The following is a 20,771-nucleotide window of genomic DNA, read 5'->3' as shown; positions in this document are numbered from 1 at the left end:
TCTTTGAATTTTGTGGTTTTACATATGAAGACATAATAACAATCATTTGTTCCTTAGCAGGTCTTCAAATTAGGTAAATACAACCTCATATGAACAACACATGAAATAAAGCCAAAATGGAAAAGCCATATGTGAAAAACTAAGCACACCTTATGATTCAATAGCTTGTAGAACCACCTTTATTAGCAATAACCTGAAATAATTGTTTTTTGTAGGACTTTATCAGTCTCTCACATTGTTGTGGAGGAATTTTGGCCCATTGTCCTTTACAACATTGCTTCAGTTCTTTGAGGTTTGCTGGCATCTGTTTATGCACAGCTGTCTTAAGGTTCCACACAGCATTTCAATTGGGTTGGGGTCTGGACTTTGACTGGGCCATTGCAACACCTTGATTCTGTTTGTTTTCAGCCATCCTGCAGTAGATTTGCTTGTGTGCTTGGGATCCTTGTCCTGTTGCATGACCTAATTTTGGCCAAGCTTTAGCTGTCGGGCAGATGGTCTCACATTTGACTCTAGAATACTTTGGTATACAGAGGAGTTCATGGTGGACTCAATGACTGCAAAACAAGCCCAAATCATCACCCCCTCCACCACCATGTTTTACAGTTGGTATGAGGTGCCTGTGCTAATATTGTGTGTTTGGTTTTTGCCAAACGTGGCGTTGTGCATTATGGCCAAACATCTTCACTTTGGTCTTGTCTGTCCAAAGGACATTGTTCCAGAGGTCTTCTGGTTTGCTCATAGGCAACTTTGCAAACCTGAGTCGCCCTGCCGTGTTCTTTTTAGAGAGAAGAGGTTTTCTCCTGGCAGACCTCCCAAACAAACCATACTTGTTCAGTCTTTTTCTAATTGTACTGTCATGAACGTTAACATTTAACAGGTTAACTGATGCCTGTAGACCCTGAGATGTAAATCTTGGTTTTTTAGCAATTTCTGTGCACATTGCGAGGTGTGACCTTGGGGTGATTTGCTGGGACATCCACTCCTGAGAAGATTGGCAACTGTCTTGAATGTTTTCCACTTCTTAATTATCTTTCTCAACATAGAATGATGGACTTAAAATTGGTTGGAGGAGATGGCCTTATAACCCTTCCCAGTTTCAAGGGCAGCAGCAATTGCTTCTCTAAGATATTGGTCATCTTTCCTCCTTGGCATTGTGTTAAAACACACCTGAATGCTCCAGACCAGCAAACTTCTAAAACTTTGGCTTTTATAGAGGTAGGTACACTTGCTGAAAGGGACGCGGGCGGCGCTGTGGTCTAAGCCACAGAGCCTAGGGCTTGCCGATTAGAAGGTCGGCAGTTCGAATCCCCGTGACGGGGTGAGCTCCTGTTGCTCAGTCCCAGCTCCTGCCCACCTAGCAGTTCAAAAGCACCTCAAGTGCAAGAAGATAAATAGGTACCGCTCCGGCGGGAAGGTAAAAGGCATTTCCGTGCACTGCTCTGGTTCGCCAGAAGCGGTTTAGTCATGCTGGCCACATGACCCAGAAGCTGTCTGTGGACAAACGTTGGCTCCCTCGGCCAATAAAGCACGATGAGCGTGCAACCCCAGAGTCGTCCGCGAATGGACCTTTACCTTTACACTTGCTGTTGATCAATTAAGCAAGGGCTTTTGATTAGCAGCACCTGTCTGCTACTTAGCCCCTTAATTCCTATGGAAGCAGGAAGGGTGTACTTAGTTTTTCCACACATGATTTTTCCATTTTGGCTTTATTTCTGTTAAATAAATCATGAGACAGTGTAACATGTTATGTGTTGTTGTTCATCTTAAATTGTATTTACCTAATTTGGGGACCTGATAAGGAACAGATGATTGTTACTATGTCTTCGTATGTAAAACCACAAAATTCAAAGAGAGTGCACTTCCTTTTTCCAATGGCTGTAAGATCCTGTTAAAATTGGGTGTAGGATACAATTATTATGAGGATGTAAAGGACCACGTAGCTCTATGCCAAGTGCTATAAGCCATGAAAGCCAACATTTCACTGAACAGCAGCAAGTTAACCTGCAGTGCAGACATAAATTAGTTCTCCATCCTGCTTCTCCTTCTCTGTTACCAATACGACTACAATGAAGAACAGTGTCTTGCTCACGTTCATAAACAACATAACAATCCAGTTTCGTAGGGCAGCGTCTCAGATAACCATCAGAATACCTCACTTGAAGTGCAGCTTTTGGCTTATGTTTACTTCTAAGGTGTTTTACTTACTTTAAAATCCACTGAGAACAAAAGATCCATTGTGTGCCATGCTCTTTTGCATGTACCGTCTCTAAACTTATTGTGCATTACAGATGACACTGAGACCTAAACATGGTGAAAGGCTCTAAACATTGAAAGAGACAGAAAGCCTTATTTAATCTTTGAATACTTCCTGCAGGAGATTTTGTGTAAACCTTATTACGACATGGTTAACCTGCACCATTAGGGAACCCAGTTTTGGTGAGGTTTGAAAAAACATGTTCACTGACTGATGTGTGCTGGCAGGAGCAAAGCGAAATCAATAATAACCTAATCAGTTTTTACCGCAGTTACAGCTAAGGAAAGCACAGTGGAATACTTGCTGGCATGCAGGTGACTTAATACTTCATGCCTGATTCTTCCTGTTTACAACATAGGCTGACTCCTCTTCATCGTTAGAAGCTGAAAGGTTATTTTGTAGGCCCACTGGTTTTGATATGCTTCCAATTATTTCAATAGACAATTATGTTAATATGGGGGGTATTCAACTAAGTTTTACTCAGAACAGATCTCCTGAAATTAATGGACATGGACCTAACTTAGCCATGTTCATTAATTTCAATGAGTCTACTGTGGGTAAAATTTAGTTGAATAGCACCCAATATGTCCCAAGAAATTTGCATGCTTAGCTATGCACTTTTTTTTAAAGTAAGTTTAAAACCATAAAAAAATATCATTAAGAAGAGCTGCTGGTTCTTTGTGGATTTGGTTTCGAAGTCCCTGGCTGAACTATGAAGGCCACTGGATGGCCTCTGATTTTTCAGCAACTTACAGTCTAAGGCTGTAAAGCAGGCATCCCCAAACTTTGGCCCTCCAGATGTTTTTGACTACAATTCCCATCTTCCCCGACCACTGGCCCTGTTAGCTAGGGATCATGGGAGTTGTAGGCCAAAACATCTGGAGGGCTGCAGTTTGGAGATGCCTGCTGTAAAGGAAAGAAAGGCTAGATAATGTACATTTAAGTCAGAATTACTTGAAAGAAGGGCTGGATGGCCATCTGTCAGGGATGCTTTTGTTGTGATTCCTGCATTGCAGGGGGTTGGACAAGATGACCCTTGGATGCCTTCCAACTCTACAATTCTATAAAATGTGACAAGTACGAAAATCCAACATTTATCACCATCTATTATGGTGCCAACATCTACTTTTAAGAATCTAGTTCGAAAGGGTACATTATCAGAACCCGGCAACTTAAATTATGTTCGCCAAAATATTAAAATGATGCTTTCATGTGACTTAACCGAAGCTAGATAATAAGGACTATGGAATTCCCAAAAGAGGTGAAAGAGGTCTCTGAGCCACTCTTAAAAGCAGCACCACTAGGCTCTACTTGTCAGCTGCTACTCTTTCTCTCTCATTCTTTTCCAGATATGACCTTGGACTTGTATATAAGCTTTTCAGGACAAACAAAAGCATATTAGCAGCAAACATTCACAAGGCAACGTGCTGAGCAAAGCAAGAGCAGCTTTCAGCTTTGCTTCAATCAGGCAATGAATGCAACATAAACTCCATCTGAGCATCTGCAGTCACACAATGCAAAACAAGACACCAAACAGCTGGGATAAACTAATTTCATTCAACCAAGAATCAATTTCAACCAGCCCCAAATATCAAATACACACATGAGTTTCCTGACAAAGGTACACCTGATCACATCACAAGTATACTATTTACAGTGGCTTCCAATTCCCTCCTCACTACACTGACAAAATTATCTCCAAACAAATGCACCCTGAGGGGAGAATCAATGCAGCTGGCTTGTGATTAAATCACACTAGGCTGTTTGGCAGTTTTATTTTTGACTTTGTCAGAGTCCTCTACTCCCCAGGGTAAAACTGTCCAAGGAGGAGGACAGAATGCATGACATCACATCCATCATCTGTGCAGACAACCACTAGGAAATAGTCTCTCTAAACAGCCCTTGGATATCATTTCTTCCCCCCATAGTCCAAGGGGTCTCTCTCTTTAAAGTGCTTTTTTTTGGCACTCTGGAGCATGGCTAATGCAAATTTCCAAATTCTGAGCAGCTTACAGCAGATGGTGAAATTGGCAAGTTGACACAGCCTTCCAGATGGCCACAGACATACGGCCCATCATTCCCGCTCCTGGTTACAAAGGGGCAGACAGAGTGAGGAAACTGGGAACATGGCTGAACTGGTGGTTCTCAGTGTAACAGGGCTCCCATGGGTGGTGTGAATAGTTGGCAGGGATGTCCCTGCTCCTCCCAAACCTCTCCCAGTGGATACCTTTACTGGGCCTGGCAGCAGGACCCTTTTCACTACCTAAGCTTAAAAGGTGAAGTGCATAAAATTATGTATTGTGTGTGACAAAAGTGGATAGGGAGGTGTGTTATTGCTCTCTCTCGCTCTCTCTCGCTCTCTCTCTCTCGCTCTCTCTCTCCCTCAGAACCCAGTATCATCCAATGAAGCTGAAATGTGTAAGATTCAGGACAGACAGAAGAGAGAGAAAGAGTGCTTCTTCACACACTGCAGTGTTAAACTCCAGAATTTGCTATTACAATTTGCAGTGGTGACACCAACTAAACTGGCTTCAAAAAGGGTAATTGGACAGATTCCTGAAAGATATGGTTGTCCATGGTTACTAGCCATGTGTAACACACGGGTGGCGCTGTGGTCTAAACCACTGAGCCTCTTGGGCTTGCTGATCGGAAGGTTGGCGGTTTGATGGGGTGAGCTCCCATTGCTCTGTCCCAGCTCCTGCCAACCTAGCAGTTCAAAAGCACACCAGTGCAAGTAAATAAATAGGTACCACTGCGACAGGAAGGTAAACTGCGTTTCCGTGTGCTCTGGCACTCGTCACGGTGTTCCGTTGCACCAGAAGCGGTTTAGTCATGCTGGCCACATGACCCGGAAAGCTGTCTGTGGACCAACGCCGGCTCCCTCAGCCTGCAAGCGAGATGAGCATGAACCGTCCAGGGGTTAATGGCTATATATTACCTCAAGTACCAGACACAGTATACCTCTAAATAGCGGTGCTGGGGAACAAGAGTGGGAGAATGCTATTGCACTCCTCAGCAGCTAGTGGACTTCTCCTATCCATCCACTGTGGGAACAGAATGAGGACTACTTGGGTCTTCTTATGTTTTCTTCCTCATTCCTTGTCTTGTTAGCATGAGGAGTAAATGGAGCAATCAATGCTTAATCCCTTGGGGAAATTTTGCATCCCTAAGCCCCATAACCATCTTGTGGGTGTACACTACCATATTTCTTTTCAGTGTGGGATAAACCACAGAGCCTAGGGCTTGCTGATCAGAAGGTCGGCGGTTCGAATCCCTGCAACAGGGTGAGCTCCCATTGTTTGGTCCCAGCTCCTGCCAACCTAGCAGTTCGAAAGCACATCAAAGTGCAAGTAGATAAATAGGTACCGCTACAGTGGGGAGGTAAACGGCGTTTCCATGTGCTGCTCTGGTTCACCAGAAGTGGCTTTGTCATGCTGGCCACATGACCCAGAAGCTGTACACCGGCTCCCTCGGCCAATAACGCGAGATGAGCGTCGCAACCCCAGAGTCGGTCACGACTGGACCTAATGGTCAGAGGTCCCTTTACCTTTACCTTTAATCAGAGGCAGCAAGGACAAAGCATTCACTTCTGTGGCTGCAGCAGGTTGTGGCACTCCCTGCCTCAAGATATTTGTCTGGTTTCATGTCTTTCTGGCATCACTTTAAGACACCTATTCTGGAATGAGTTAAATTTGTCTGGTTAACTGTATTCTTTTTATCTGCTGTCCTATCTCTAATTCTTTTTAGTAATTAAACAAAAAAATTACTATCCTCATCATCATCTTGCTTTTAAATGCCCTGGCTTGGATTGTTAGCTGCCTAAAGCACATTTCAAAAGCGGAAAGGTAGGATAAAAAAAATTCCTTCAATAAACAAACAACAAACAAGGCTCTGTTCTGTCTTAATCAACGAGCTGTGATTTTGGCTGAGGAAGACGAATTACAAAAGGATTTGAGAATCCCTGACCTAATCTTCATATAACATTTATACAGAAGTAGCCAACCAGACTACAAACCAATGGAAATATAAGACGCTGAAATTTGTGCCCCAATTAATGTTGTGTTGTATATTGAAGAAAGCCAAGGTCTCAAATATGAGGAATGTGGGATGCCTCCCTTTTCCAGTTTTCCAGTGCACATTTCACTCCTCAGAGCATGACAGACTTCTGAAAGGTACATTTAACTTCAGACTTCCACAGAGATTAAAATATCACATTAGAGCTGCCAGAATACACCTTACTCTTTATGAGGTCATTAAAACCATAATAAAACACCGATTACCACAAATTAAGTTTTTTTTATAAAAATTGACTTCTGCCTCTCAGTTTTTAATTTCACTTTAAGTGATTGTTCACTAGACAGATGATGAATATAATAGACCCAGCCTTCTGATCTATTTTGAAGACAGCTTACAGAGTGGCCTGGCAGGAGAAACCACCTCAAGTGTAGCTGATTAATGTATATACTTTAGAAAACACCTAATCTTCCACTAAGAAGTTTTGGCTCCTTCAGGCTAGCTCTCTGTCAGTGGCTCATTATAAGATACAGCTCTTTCTTCTCTCAAGGTTGCATACGGCTACTCAGACTCTGCAACGAAATTAATCTCTTCAGAATATATCTGGGGGGAAACCACTCGCTATTCTGCATTCTGCTTGCAATATTTAGTACACACACACACACACACACACACACACACACACACACACACACAGAATTCAGGCTTTTTTTGGCAGATATGAGATGAGACAGCATGAGAGAACAAGAACCAGGAACCTTTTGAGGTAGAAGGGGGAACTGGATCAGACTTAAGTCTCATGTAGACTGGCACTGGCAACTATACAGGCAGGGAAAAACACTGTCCTCTTCATCATGAGGTAGTGAGGGTGGTTATCTTTCTCCCTCCAGAAACACAGAACGGAAGCAGGAAGTCGAAAGACTGAAGCTCCTTCCCAGTTCCATTTCTGACTACTTTTCAAGGCTCAGATCCGTACCTGAACTGCTGGACAAAAAAATAAAATAAAATACCTAGAGCAGGCATGTCCAACAGGTAGATCGTGATCTACCAGTAGATCACTGGTAGATCATTGGCTCCCTCCAAAGAAGCTGAACAAACTGTGGCTCCCCTAGAAAAAGCTCAACATTTTACCTCCTCCCTGAAAAAACTCAACAACTTTGACCCGAACCCCCTCAAAATGGGCCTTCCTCCTTCCTAAAAAAAAACTCAACAACTTTGACCTGAACCTCCAAAAAGGGGGTAGATCACTGCCAGTTTTTAACTTGCGACGCCACACATGCACGCTATATAGAGACGCCCAGCCCCCGGGTGCACGTCATGTTTGCCTCTCCAGGTGCCTGAGCGGCTTCCTCCGCCGCTGCCCGGAACCTCTCAATTAAGCAATGCCTAAAGGAAAGGCTGTGTTATGTGAATGAAGAGGGGAGCAGCAATGCATTAAATGCAAACAAGTGTGTTTGCATTTTTGGAGCAATCAATATCCCCTATCCCCTGTGCAAATTGTCACACATTTACTACTTTTCTCTCCTTGATACTTTATGAATAACCGCCTACAGAAAATATGGGTGCAGGAGTCAGAATGTTTGGGAGTTAATCACATCTAACTGAAGAAGAACAGATGGCGTTTGCCAACAGCTGTATCTTGCTCCAATCAAATTCCAGTGCGTTCTGTTGTTATGAGTGCTGCTTCACACATTACAAAGTTCTTAGCACAGGCACAACATAGCATAGAAACTGGAAAGAACTGAAGAAATCGGCTGAGAGAGGCAAAGCAAGTTAAGTCCACTGTAGCCTGGAGGCCCAGTTTGAAATGTCATTGCAGATCACCAATTACATTTGGCATATCAAGTCTACTCCCCTTTGGATAATACCCCTATACATCATGATTCCTCATATGATTTGGCATGACCATTATTTATTAGTCAGAACATCTAGGACTAAAATATTGTGCAGCCTGCAGCTCAGGAATGAGATGGGCGATCTGAAGATAGGGCAGAGTATACTGTACATTTCCCTCACTTAATTTTATTGTGTTACTATTCTTTGCTTTAAGAAGACAAAGCATCCCGGCAGAGCAACTGATGGATTCTGAGAACAGATGACTAAAACACAGATGACAGAACTAGATGAGATGTTTTCTGGACAACCATACAATTCATAATCCTAAGAAACCTGCAGGAATCTATTTCAAACATTGTCATCTATACCTTAGCTACTGCCAGTTCTTGCACTTATGGGAACATAACTGTCAAATTACAGGGATACACATACATCAGCTTAATTGAGAAGTTTCAGCCCTGGGCAGCTGACAGCAGAGAAATATTAAGAGGGGGGATATCTACGCAAATAGGCTGAAAGTTGAGAATAGAAAGATTTCCATTGCAAGTTACTGAATTTCTACTCTCAAGTCAATCTCTCAACAGAGACAACATCTAATCTTTACATCATGGTCTGCAGATCAGGAACATACCACTAGCTTACACCGTCTCCCGCTCTCCATGATTTGCTGTAACCATGATTTCTGAATCAGATTTTTTAAAAAAATAAATAAAAAGGCTTAGTAAAAACCAGGACTGCTTTAAAACCATGATGTTAAACAGTGGTTTCAGGTGGATTTGCAAACCAGAATTTGGGGCAATCCTGGTTTGCGGAAACCATAGTTAAAGCAGACTGACAGATTTTAGTATGCTATACTTTAAAGCAGACCACGGAAGGGAGGGGGAATTTGTGCATAAGCCAGCATTGACTAATGTGAATTAATCTAGATTTCAGAAGTCTCTGTTAATGTCATGCAGACATATGATTAAAAATGTTGAGGCTGGAGTGAAGAATTCTACTGCTGTCTTTTGCAATTACTCTGATCTCAAATTCAGCACAGTAAGTTCCCTTGAAGACATGTCTGGGAACTTCTTGACTGTGGCGTTCATCATAAGAAACTGATCTGATGTTCTGAATTACTATGGTAATGTGGGAAAGGGAAAGAAAGACACACATACACCCCAATAAAAAAACCTACTAACAAATCCTTCTGTATTTTGTGCTTTCTTTCCCCCTTCCAATTTTTGGGGGTTCTCACAAACAGGCCTGTGATGGATGGTTATATAACTAGACCAGATGGTGCAGAAAAATATCCTGGCAAGGCAGCCTGCCAAGCATACCATGGGGTGCTTCAGCTTTCCCAATATAGGAATGGTCATCAAAATATCTTATGGTATACAAACTAATTCAGAATTACAAGGAATACACATTAGAGGGGATCAGGGGCCCTTTATTTGTTTATATTAAAAATAGTAACCACATAGGTTCTGTGCTTGTTTGTCCCCAGATGCTTGTCAAAGAAGGATAATGAATGTCTCTGTCTTGGCTGCAAGATGACATTTAACTAGTAGGCCAGTGATGCAGAATTGCTGGGAACGCAAACGTATTGAAGGGTTTTTTGGATGGGAAACCAGAGCTTCGTCCAGTGATTGAATGATTAACTTAACAGGCACATATAAGAAGAGTATACTATGGTAACTATGTACCCTTGTGATGGAAATAATAAACAGTTACCAGATATTAAACACTGGGATTAAATGCAACAGCTAATTCAGAAGTACAGTAGAAGCTTTGCCAACAATGGCACTGAGGATAGAACTACACGTTCAGCAGAGACTTGAATTACCAGACCCTGCTCTCTACTGAATAGGTAACTCTGCACAGTGAAAATATAACTGTTGACAAAAAATACAGGCATTAAGATAGATACTTTAGAAACAACCGGCTGTTTTTTAAAAGTGGAGCCATAACCTGGATTACGAATAATCCAGGCAATGCCCCACAATGGACGAGTTTCTAATTGAGAATATTGAATAGGGAAACATGTTGAATAAGGAGCAAACCAGAAAGGGCAATGCGAAGTCCAGGGACAAAGCCTGAGTGCATTTTCACAGACTGTTCAGTCGGAAGGGCACCAGAAGTTGTTCGAGCAATACAGGAGAGTGGCTGTGGGGATAGGGTGGCAGGGACGACAACTGGGATTTAATGTAGTCTAACCAGGCCTTGCTTCCCTTTCCTCTTCATCGTATTTTTCCCTTCGTGAGGAGAATGGGATATGAGGCTAAACAAACAAACAGATGATAAAGAGTGCCTCTGAGGATGTGTTGAGGTCTTCCTCTCTAAGTCTTTTGTCAAGGATCCCAGGAAGAGACAAGACTTTATGGCCTCACTTTGCTATTATCTGGGTCAAGAGGGTTAAAGCGCCAAGGAGCGCCCAATAGGTAGCAAGGGACAAAGCAGACAAGCTCCACACTCCTCGTGCCACCCCAGCCAGAGGGACGATGGCGACCCCAAAGAGGAGGAGGAGCCAGTAGTGGTGGAGGCGGTTTTGCAACCTGCCTCCCTCTTCCTCCTCAGTTCCTCCTCCACCTGCTCCAGAGCTAAGCTAATCCCAGGTGCACTATGCTTTCGCTCTTGCTCTAGCAGCCCTCCTCACTCCAACTCCAAGGCACACAAGCCCCAAGGTGGACCAGCTAGCCAGCCCTCGCTTCCCTAAGTGCACCCCAATCTCTGCTGGGAAGGACGTCTACCTCATCCCCTGAAGCACTGGCTTTCCTAACGAGGCAGGAAACCAAGGTACTTAGCCAGGGCTCCCATGTGTTGGATCACCCTGATTTAGAGAAAGACTTGCTCCTGTTTAGTGGCAACTTTAGGACTGAAGAAGCTTCATGGCTTAGGTTATAAGTGGGTGATTCTAGAAACTGCTTGCTCACTCATTGGACTCTCTAATCTAGGCTGAGAAGTGTTTTTTTAAGGTCTGTGTTTTTAAGGCCTATTTGCGTGGCACAGAATCTTGAGTCAAACATTTTGAGCCAAGTGTGTGTTGCTCTGGAAGGATCTATGGGAAATTAAAAACTCGCTCCTAGGGACTTTAGATTCCAGGCACACATTTAACTACTGAAGGAACATTTTTAAAATGGAGAACTTGTGACAGATCTGATACAAGACAAAAACATTTTAGCACCGCAAAGAGTTCAGGATGTGGTTATCCAAGATTTTTTCTACCAATGGAAATAAATTGTCCCACATTCTTAAAAATAATTAAAGCTGAGTTGTCCCTGGCAGAGCAATTCCAAAGCAAAGATTGCTGAAGAGCCATTAAACCTGAAAGCCACAACCCTACATCATGTGATAAAAAACATGAAGCAAGGGAAGCTGCAGTAATATCCTTTTTGAGATCTGCTCCACTACTTGTGCCTGAAACCTAGATCTGCATATAAAAGATCCTTCCAGTGGGATTGATGGGTTCATGGCTCAAAAACCAAGCAGCAATTCAACCAGTTATGAGGCTATGGACTTGGCGATCCATCATATATCTCACCTACTCCATTGTTTTTCTGATAAATATGATTTGGCAGGCAGCTAAGGAAAAGTTATGGTGTTTCCAGAAGGATTTTCCCCAGTGCCAGGTATAGCAGTCACAGGATATACAGTGACTATGCCAATTTCCATTCTAAGGGTCCAAATATTACTAGAGAGACCAGCATGAATGTCAGGCTGAATTAATGAGATGCACAAAATCTGTTTTCCTAATGTGATACTCTTTCTTGTGATACTCTTTCTCTATTTGGGGTTGGCTTAAAACAGCCATAAGGAAAACAGTCAGCATGACAAGGCCTTAGGCTAAAGGGTAGGAAACAATACCATCATCCCAAAGGGTAAAACTGGGAAACTACCCCCTGCAATTGCTTTCCTGCACATGTGCAGTTTATACACACTACATTGCACTGATTACAACCATGAGATGTAAGAGTCAAAACAATAAAACCTAACAATTTATGAAGATATTTCAGACAAGCCTCCTTCAGAGCCTTCAAGTTCTGTAAGTTCTCCCTCCCCTACAGCAAAATTTGTAGGTGAGATCTTATCAGGCTGAAAGCACAAGGTGAGTCTCCTGGGGGAGACCATTCCACAAACAGGGAGCCACCAAAGAAAAGCCCCGTTCCCATGTAGGAGGCGCATGAAGAAAGGCCTGAGATGATGGCAACAGGGTCCGGGTAGGTTCATATAGAGAGTGGCAGTCCTTAAAGTACTGCAGTCCTGAACCGTTTAAGGTTTTATAGGTCAAAAGAATGTGCAAAGCAGGCTGTAAACTGCAGCACTATCAAAGCTGCATTGGGGTGGGGGGTGGGGAGAAACTACACCTCCTTGGGGATGCTTGTTCCATTGTGGAGCAATATTTTACCCTGCTCAGTGATGGCTCCAACAAGCATTTTTCTTGTCTTTGTGGACTACCAACAAGCTTGACTCTCACTACTTCACCAAAATACAAGTACAACTGCCATCTGTTTTTTAAAGGTTGTCATTCTGATCACCTCAGCTCACCACTTGACATGCGCAGGCTCCTATCCTCACTCTCACCAGTTCTCTAAGCAGTTGAATTAGCTGATGAGACGCAGTGCTCTTTCATGCAGTACACTGAGATTGCCTCCTAATATGGAAGAGGAACAGGAGGCTTGGCAGCAGCTGGTGACTAAGGTCAACGCTCCCATTATTCATTCCCTGCTTCATTATATTAAATTAAATAAACGTCTGGACAAAGATGAAATCAACATAAACGCATACAGGCAGCTCAGAACCGGCATACAGGAGATCCCATTTCATTCGCAGGATTCATATCTTCCACTGTCACACTGCAGACATCAAGCATTTCCATGCAAAAGATCTAAGCCTGTGTTGTACTTTCAAGCTTGGGAGCAGATAGTATGACTCTACACCAGGCATCCCCAAACTTCGGCCCTCCAGATGTTTTGGACTACAATTCCCATCTTCCCTGACCACTGGTCCTGTTAGCTAGGGATCATGGGAGTTGTAGGCCAAAACATCTGGAGGGCCGCAGTTTGGGGATGCCTTCTCTACACCTTTAGGCAGGACTTGTTATAGCTACCAATAATGCTTTGCCCTACAACCAGAGCACTAGGTTTAAATGAGTTAGTGTAGTACCTAATGAGCCAAAATGCCTTCTTTTTCAAGTCAACAGTTTATTTTATTTTAAGCAATTTTATTTTATTTTAAGCAATGTTTTAAGGTACTGATTCATGATTCCACCTGCTCACCAAAGATAAAATGCTACCTAATGCTAAGCACCCCTATACACCTCAAACTGGTATTTTCAATCATCCTTCCATCCAAGGCCACTGCACTCACGTAGGACTTACTTGGGAGCTATGTTTGTGATATTAGCCAGCCACGTTACAAGAAAACTGAAAGCATTAAAAGATTAAATCCATCCTTTGCACCCAAGATTCCCACCATAATGCTCTTTATTAGGAAGTTAAGACTTAACAAGTGGCTTAACAGATGGATAAAGCTTTTCGTTTAGATAATCCGCAGGCATATTGCCCAGTTCGAGACTACGGAATTATGTCAAAAAAGGAACAAAGTAAATGGCTTTGTAGCATTTCTCGAGTCTTGTCTACAACATCATTTCTCAATTCCATCATGGTGCTGCCCTCAAATCTTCACCACATTATGTCATTCAGAGGAACAAACTCTACCGATTCATTTTCCCCACCCCAATCTTGAAATTTCCCCCTAAAATGGTCCTATTCTTAACAAGCAAAGGCAGCCACAATCAGCAGGTCTGCTCACCAAATCCACCGGTCCATTCTTTTAAAAGATCCATTTAAAGTTAGACCAAAACACAGAGGATCTTACAGGTCTCCTTGCGTCCCTCTGAGTGAAGATTGGATCCTCCTCACCTCCTCCTTCCCTTTGTCCTACTTAATAGAAACAAGCAGTGCTGGCAGAGAGGAACTGAGCTGCATGAGATTAGGTGCAGTAAGGGTTTGGACACCCACATTTGCAGGTAAGTTAACCTAGAAACTTGGGTATCGCGATCCCATCATGTCCAAGCCACATTGGTTATACAGGCACCTTTCACACTGATGCCAATCAGACCCATCTGCATTCACTCCTGCCTCTGCAAGCTGCACAAAGGGAGAGATTGCAAGAGAACGTGATCCACATATAGAGGGGGTGCAGGATGTGAAAAGGTCCCTATATGAGGGCCCATTAGCCACATAAAAGTGGGCTGGAGCACAGGTCAATTAGTTAAGAATAAAACAAGTTGGATTAATTTCTCTGTCACCTTCTTAATTCATTCAGCCTGGATTGATTAATTTCATGTTAGCCTGGATTGATTATAATTTCAGATGAATTACAAACATCTGCCCTTCTCAGTTCTCTTTCCAATGCTGGGAGGAATTCTCTTCTTTGGTCATCACAGCTTTTGCCAGGGAAATAGGGAGAAATTAAAAATAAAGCTTGGAATGCAAAGGTACTCCCCACCCCACCCCCCACCGGCCAGACTGAATGTCTACTTTTTGCAACAAGACTCCTATCTATGCAGTCTGGAAAAAATACAAATGCGAGAGATTAGGAATTCACATTCACGTTGCACTGCTCAGCCTTGCTACGCATACCGTAAGAGATCCATTCTGTGTGGTGGCTGTGTTCGTGTTCTGTTCTCCGTGCGCCTGTGTACTCCCGTAGATTGTCAGATTGTGCTCGCTGGTCTGGCCTGCATAGTCCTGAGTGTGGGGTACTCCATACTCTGTGGGGATCCCATTCTGTGGGGGAGGTGGGAATGGGATTGTTGTGAATGGCTGGACCATCGTGTCAGGAGTGGCTGTCGGCTCCTGGTTACCCTGCAAGTGGGGGGAAAAAACACAACAGCATTTAATATACCATCCCCAAAAAAGAGCTCTTTCAACGAACAGTCTTTCAAGGGTCCAGATAAGTTCTCTTTCATTCCTCAACAAGAAGAACACATACATCCCGAAGAAGCAAGCAATCTTGTCTCCTGGAAACCATCTACACGGATTTCTTTAGCATGTTTAATGTGTACAATAAGTGATAAGATCAAGTTTTCAAGATCAAAAGACACACACACCCCAACAATCCTATTAACTGCAGAGAAGCATTCTATCAAACTGAAATACTGGGTTCTTACTCATGGCATCAGAACAAAGCTTTTTTTAAAAAAGAGGAAAATAAAACTGCAGAATATTAGAGCAGATTTGTACCCCGACATCTCATTAAACTTTAGAATGGGTATCAGTTGATACATTCTTTGTTTACTAGTGCAGACCATCCCTCCTTCACTGTAGTTCAAGGTAGATTGCTTCGAGGTTACTTAAGGAGCACCTCCACCTATTTCCTGCATAAAGTGCTCTGCCATCTGAGTCAACTCACTACTACTCATTAAGGTGCCCTTGTCAGCAAGGGCAGTTGTAATGACTGCTTACCCCTAACCCTGCAACTGTTGGGCATAGCTGTCAAGTTTTCCCTTTTCTTGTGAGGAAGCCTATTCAGCATAAGGGAATTTCCCTTAAAAAAGGGAGAACTTGACGGCTATGCTGTTGGGGTGGGGAACCAGAGAGCACCATGTGATCTTCTGTTTAGTAGAAATAAATCAAAATTTCACCATCTATATTACTTTGTTTAAAATAATTATTTTTAGTTTTAGTTTTGCAACTGCAAGCGGACAATGGAGTTTCAGAATGACACCCAAAGATAAAAACTTTTTTTATAAAAAAACAACAACATTAGTTAAGTTGACTTCATTATTTCACAACAAGAATCTTTGCAGCAGCAGTCAACTAATTTTGTTTTCATGATTGAAGTGTTTTTGCTGTTCTAACAAATCAAAACCTTAACATTTGACCGAACCTTTTAAAACTACCTGAGCCTCAGTAGAACCTTCCATCTGTCAAGCCTCATAAGGCTGGACCCCTCTTGACCTTTAGAAAGCATTTTTTAAATCCTCAGGTTAGGGTAGGTATTTGAACTGATGTGGTAGTGGTCGGTTTTAGCAGATTTTTACATGTTTTTATAAAATGTACTGGTCTTACTAGATTATTGCTTAACTGTAATGGTTCTTTGCATGTCATGTTTAATTTTTAACTTTTTATGTTTTGCATTTTGGCATATTTTATCTTTTTAATAAATTCTGGGGTTCTTCAGAAACACGCTAGGAAATAATAAGGTGCCTTAAATTGAGACTTTGGGCCCATCTAACTCAGTAATGTTTACAGCAGGGGAGATGAACCAGTGGCCTTTGGGTAGAGATGTTCTTGGGCTCCAAGTCCCATCAGTCCCACCCAGTATGGCTAGTGGTCAGAAATGATGGGCGCTGAAGTCCATAAACACCTAGAGGGCCACTCTCCCACACCTCACATCTGGGAGAGCGGCTGCTGGTCAAAACAGGAGTTTCCCCTTCCTCCCTGGAGATACCTAACTGCTACTGAACCTTTTGCATGGATCACTTGTGCTTTATTGTCAAGCTATATAACCTTTGGGCTAGACAGCAGAACACATTTTAGAAATACTGTAAAGGCTTTGAAGATAATCACAGTGCCAGTTTACTGTAATGGCACTCCTTGCCTGCTTTTCCAAGAGAGGAAGGTATGAACAGCAGCGTTGAGAACACTGCGCTTTCTCTCCCCCAATCATAAGCACCACTACTTTCAAACAATGCATTAATTATATTCATCCCAATTTGTGGTAACCCACAGAGACTGCCATGCCAGTGCACCGGGCTTCTAGTAGCACTTTCCCACAAATGCAGCTTCAGATGTATTAGATGTTTGACAGCTATTAAACAGATATGCTAAAAGCCACCCAGAGAACATCAGCGGAGTTCTAGCACTTTAGAATGATGATGAAGCTTTCTAAAGCACATGATTTCCATCACCCAACATGCACTCTTGAACAAAAAGAGTCTGCATACTGAAATCAGGAGAATGCACAAGGTATTATTCTGAACTTAATGCTAAATTGTGAGGAGACAACCCTAAAAGGCTGTGTCCCTAGTACAAGTCATTTACAGTGACTGCTGCACAGAGAACCTAAAAAGGATGTTAAGATTTAAATTCAGATTAGAGTTAGTTAAGATCCTTCTGCCTGAGTTCTGAACCACATAGAAAGGCAAAAAATCTCTTGAACAGAGATTTTTAAATTGTATCAATTTACTCAAAAATAAGACTGGGGTCAACATTTACCAAAGGAGAACAAAACTCCTTGCAGAAAATTAAGGACATATCTTGCTTTTGCCCACATTAGAGGCAGGCCTCATCTCTCCAATTCATGGAACACAGTAAAACTCCACCGGCCCTGATTGCTACATAATACTCAGTAAATAGAAAAGCCTCCATCTGCAATCCTGTACCCACTTACTTAGGAGCCAGGCCATTGAATTCAGTGGGACTTTTGAGTAGACATGTGTAGAATTGCACCATCAGCCACCTATGGAACTCAGGAAAAGCAATGGAACTAAGGAAAAGCAAACTTCATCTTAGGCATTATTATTCCTCTCACAAGCAGCAGCATGGCCCTGCAGACCTGCAGTAGCTGTCTAATACATAATAATAATAATAATAATAATAATAATAATAATAAAATTGATTTGTACCCCACCCTCCCTGGCCAGAGAGGACCAAAGAAAATGCCACACATGAAAAATACAAGCAAAAATGTCGACTCCCATGCTGGTAAAACTGGCTGAAACCAACACAGAATAGGATATAGTTTGCTGATTTGTCATGGATTCTTTAGCTGAGCTTCCTGCAGTGCAGGGTTGGACTAGATGACCAACTCTACAATTCTATATAATAATAACTCCAGAGTCGGTCACAACTGGACCTAATGGTCAGGGGTCCCTTTACATATACATATACATATACGTGTGTGTGTGTGTGTGTGTGTGTGTGTGCGCGCGCGCGCTGTCCATCTGATTGGTGGCATACCATATGATGATTATTTTTAAAATAATCATCAGTCTGAATAGTTCTCCACAATAAAAGGAAAAGGGGGTGGGGGACTAGAGCTATTCTAATGGACATGCTAGTTTTCCAGAAACAAGGAGTCCAGGTGGAACCATCCCCAAAAGACTGCATCATAAGATCCCCACCCCCTCCCCACAACATACATCAGCCCTTAGTTATACTGCACTCTGTTTAACTCAGATATTTTTTAACGTTCCTCCCTCTGGCAACCTAGAGAGATTAGGTTGTACTGTATTTGCACAACTGTTTCATGTTACTTTTCCCCAACAAAAATATCAATTTCAGGGTTGGAAAACAAAACATGTAGTTTGTACCATATGAAAGACAACAAGATTGTTTTCTATTTTGCAGGAAAAAGAGACGGGGAAACCGATGTATCCGTTCCTTCACTGCTTACCTGCAATGTGCTTCATATATTACAAAAAACATATCGGTACACCTACTATGAAAAATACAGCAGCCTGTATAAAGCATCCTCAGTGTAGATACAAATAATATGCCTGCTCGCAGATCTGAAGCAGCGCAGCTTGTTGCAACACTGAGAAACATAACCCAGAGACAGGGAAATTGTGCTTTAGCATAGCACAGAGGATCACTGTTAGTTTTCTCCAAAGGGAACCACTGTACAAAACAGTCTTGCAGAAGAACCCATGCAGAAGCAGCAGGGGGCTTGAAACGAACTAGAGAAACGTTCTCTGTGCATTATCAAATTGCCTGCGACTCTCATTTTAGGCAAAATGAAACTATGTTAAATTCAGAATACATCTAGCTAACGCCAGGTCATTCAGATACTGGCTGAATTCCAAATTTGTTCTGACACTAGCATATCTGGCCAGTGTCCCCTGGGAGTCATGTGATCATGCATGCCTGTAGCAGGGAAAAGGAGAAGGGCATTCAATGATAGCAGCGCAAAGAGGGAGAATACAGAGAGAATACACAATGATGACCAGTTGTATTTACTGAATCCCTACAGGACAAAAACACCATGTTTTCTACCTACACATAAAGTGCTGTTTCTGCATTTCTAAGCCACAAATATAATTATTTGTTTTCCAGCTGCCAGTCTCAGTGGTATCTTCTAGATCAGGCACCCCCAAACTTCGGCCCTCCAGATGTTTTGGACTACAATTCCCATCATCCCTGACCACTGGTCCTCTTAGCTAGGGATCATGGGAGTTGTAGGCCAAAACATCTGGAGGGCCGCAGTTTGGGGGTGCCTGTTCTAGCTTATATATGAATGAAACAGGCTTCCCTTCCCCAACTTCCTTTTGTTCACACTGCAGGAGTGGGAAACCTGTGGTCCTCTAGCTCAGTGTTTCTCAACCTTTTTTGGGCCACGGCACACTTGTTCTATGAAAAAAAATCCTGCGGCACACCAACTCTGTGCCGCCCTATATTTAGCAGCAGCCCTACCTTACAGGGTTGTTGTGAAGGTAAGTGGCGAAGGCATCCCCGCCCTCAAGACACTTGCAGCATGTCATGAGGGGAGAGGGGAGAGACTTCAAATGGAAAAGGTGTAAAGAGGGAAATACTCACCGCAGGAGGAGGCTGTGGAACCGAAGGAGCGACTCCTGCCTCCGCCGGGAGCCCATCATCGGTTCTCCCGGGCCACTCCCGCACATGCGCAGCAGCTCTGGCCGCTTCCTATTGCTCAAGCGACAAACGAACTGCGCGCCAGAACTTCTTCCTTACAAATCGGCCTCGGACAGGGCTCGGGTAGGAATCCCTCCGCCGAAGTGAGGAGGTTTCCTCTCCGCCCGTCCCCCAAAATAATCCCTAGCATTTCTGAGGCGAACTCATGCAAAGAAAGGGAAGCGAAGACGCTCTTTCCTCAGTTAGTTTTCATCAAAGGAAGCGGCAGCGAGGAGATTTATGTCCAGGGAAGAAAAAAAGAGGGCGCTGTGCACGCGCGTCGAGAGTTGAATCCGCCGGAGGGGGTGGGGCTTATCGTTTCTCTCCCTCTCCCAACCACCGCTCATTGGATTGAGTGACCTTAAGTCACACAAAGGAAGAGTCAGTGGCCGGCCTACTCGGGCATTCCCACAGCGGGAAACTCGCGATCAGCACCTGAGCGCAAGAGACATGGCCTTCATCCTCAAAGATGCGCGGCAAAGCGGGTCTACGGCAGCAGAAGTGCTGGAGTCCGTTCCTGACTATTCACGTTGGCTGGGAGACACGCCTCGCGTCGTGACCCGGCCGGCTTCCTTTCCAGCGGGTCAGCGACGTGACGATGCAAATCGCCCTTCTCGTCACGGCACATCAGCCAGCGTCTCGTGGCACAGTAGTGTGCCGCGGAACACCGGTTGAGAAACGCTGCTCTAGCTGATGCTGAACTGCCATTCCCACCAGCCCCAACCAGCATGGCCAATGGTTAGGGATGATGGGAAATGATGTCTAGCAATATTTGAAGTGGGAGCCACAGGTTTCTCACAACTGTTCTACAATTTGAGCTAAAAAAAAAGTAGTAACTAAATGTTGAGACATAGCTGGTGGATCGATTAGATTTATATACTTTCTCTCATACATCAAGTGCAATGGTGCCCTCAATATTCCGTTCAAAGTAATAGAATAAGGAACAAAAAAAAACCCTTTTCAATTTTACACAGAGTATACATTCCAGCACTTTCACCTTGCTTGAAATTAAGGAGAAAAAAAACCTGACCTACATTGGCTCCCAG

General features: G+C 43.2%; 1 protein-coding gene across 22 annotated transcripts in view; it reads right to left on the bottom strand.

Annotated features, from left to right (window-relative positions):
- The window catches only part of RBFOX2 (RNA binding fox-1 homolog 2), a 184,047-nt gene that overhangs the window by 49,451 nt on the left and 113,825 nt on the right, over positions 1 to 20,771 (bottom strand). For all 22 annotated transcript variants that reach the window (XR_009558279.1, XR_009558280.1, XR_004693337.2 and 19 more), the window contains one exon: positions 14,731 to 14,955. Coding sequence is in view for 19 of the 22 variants with exons in the window: in XM_060279870.1 (XP_060135853.1) it covers positions 14,731 to 14,955 (225 nt within the window). In the remaining 3 variants the exon portion in view is untranslated. The remainder of the gene's footprint in view (positions 1 to 14,730; positions 14,956 to 20,771) is intronic.

Source organism: Zootoca vivipara, chromosome 10, assembly GCF_963506605.1.
Source record: "Zootoca vivipara chromosome 10, rZooViv1.1, whole genome shotgun sequence".
Lineage (NCBI taxonomy): Eukaryota > Metazoa > Chordata > Lepidosauria > Squamata > Lacertidae > Zootoca > Zootoca vivipara.
This window is presented reverse-complemented; position numbering and strand designations above follow the sequence as displayed.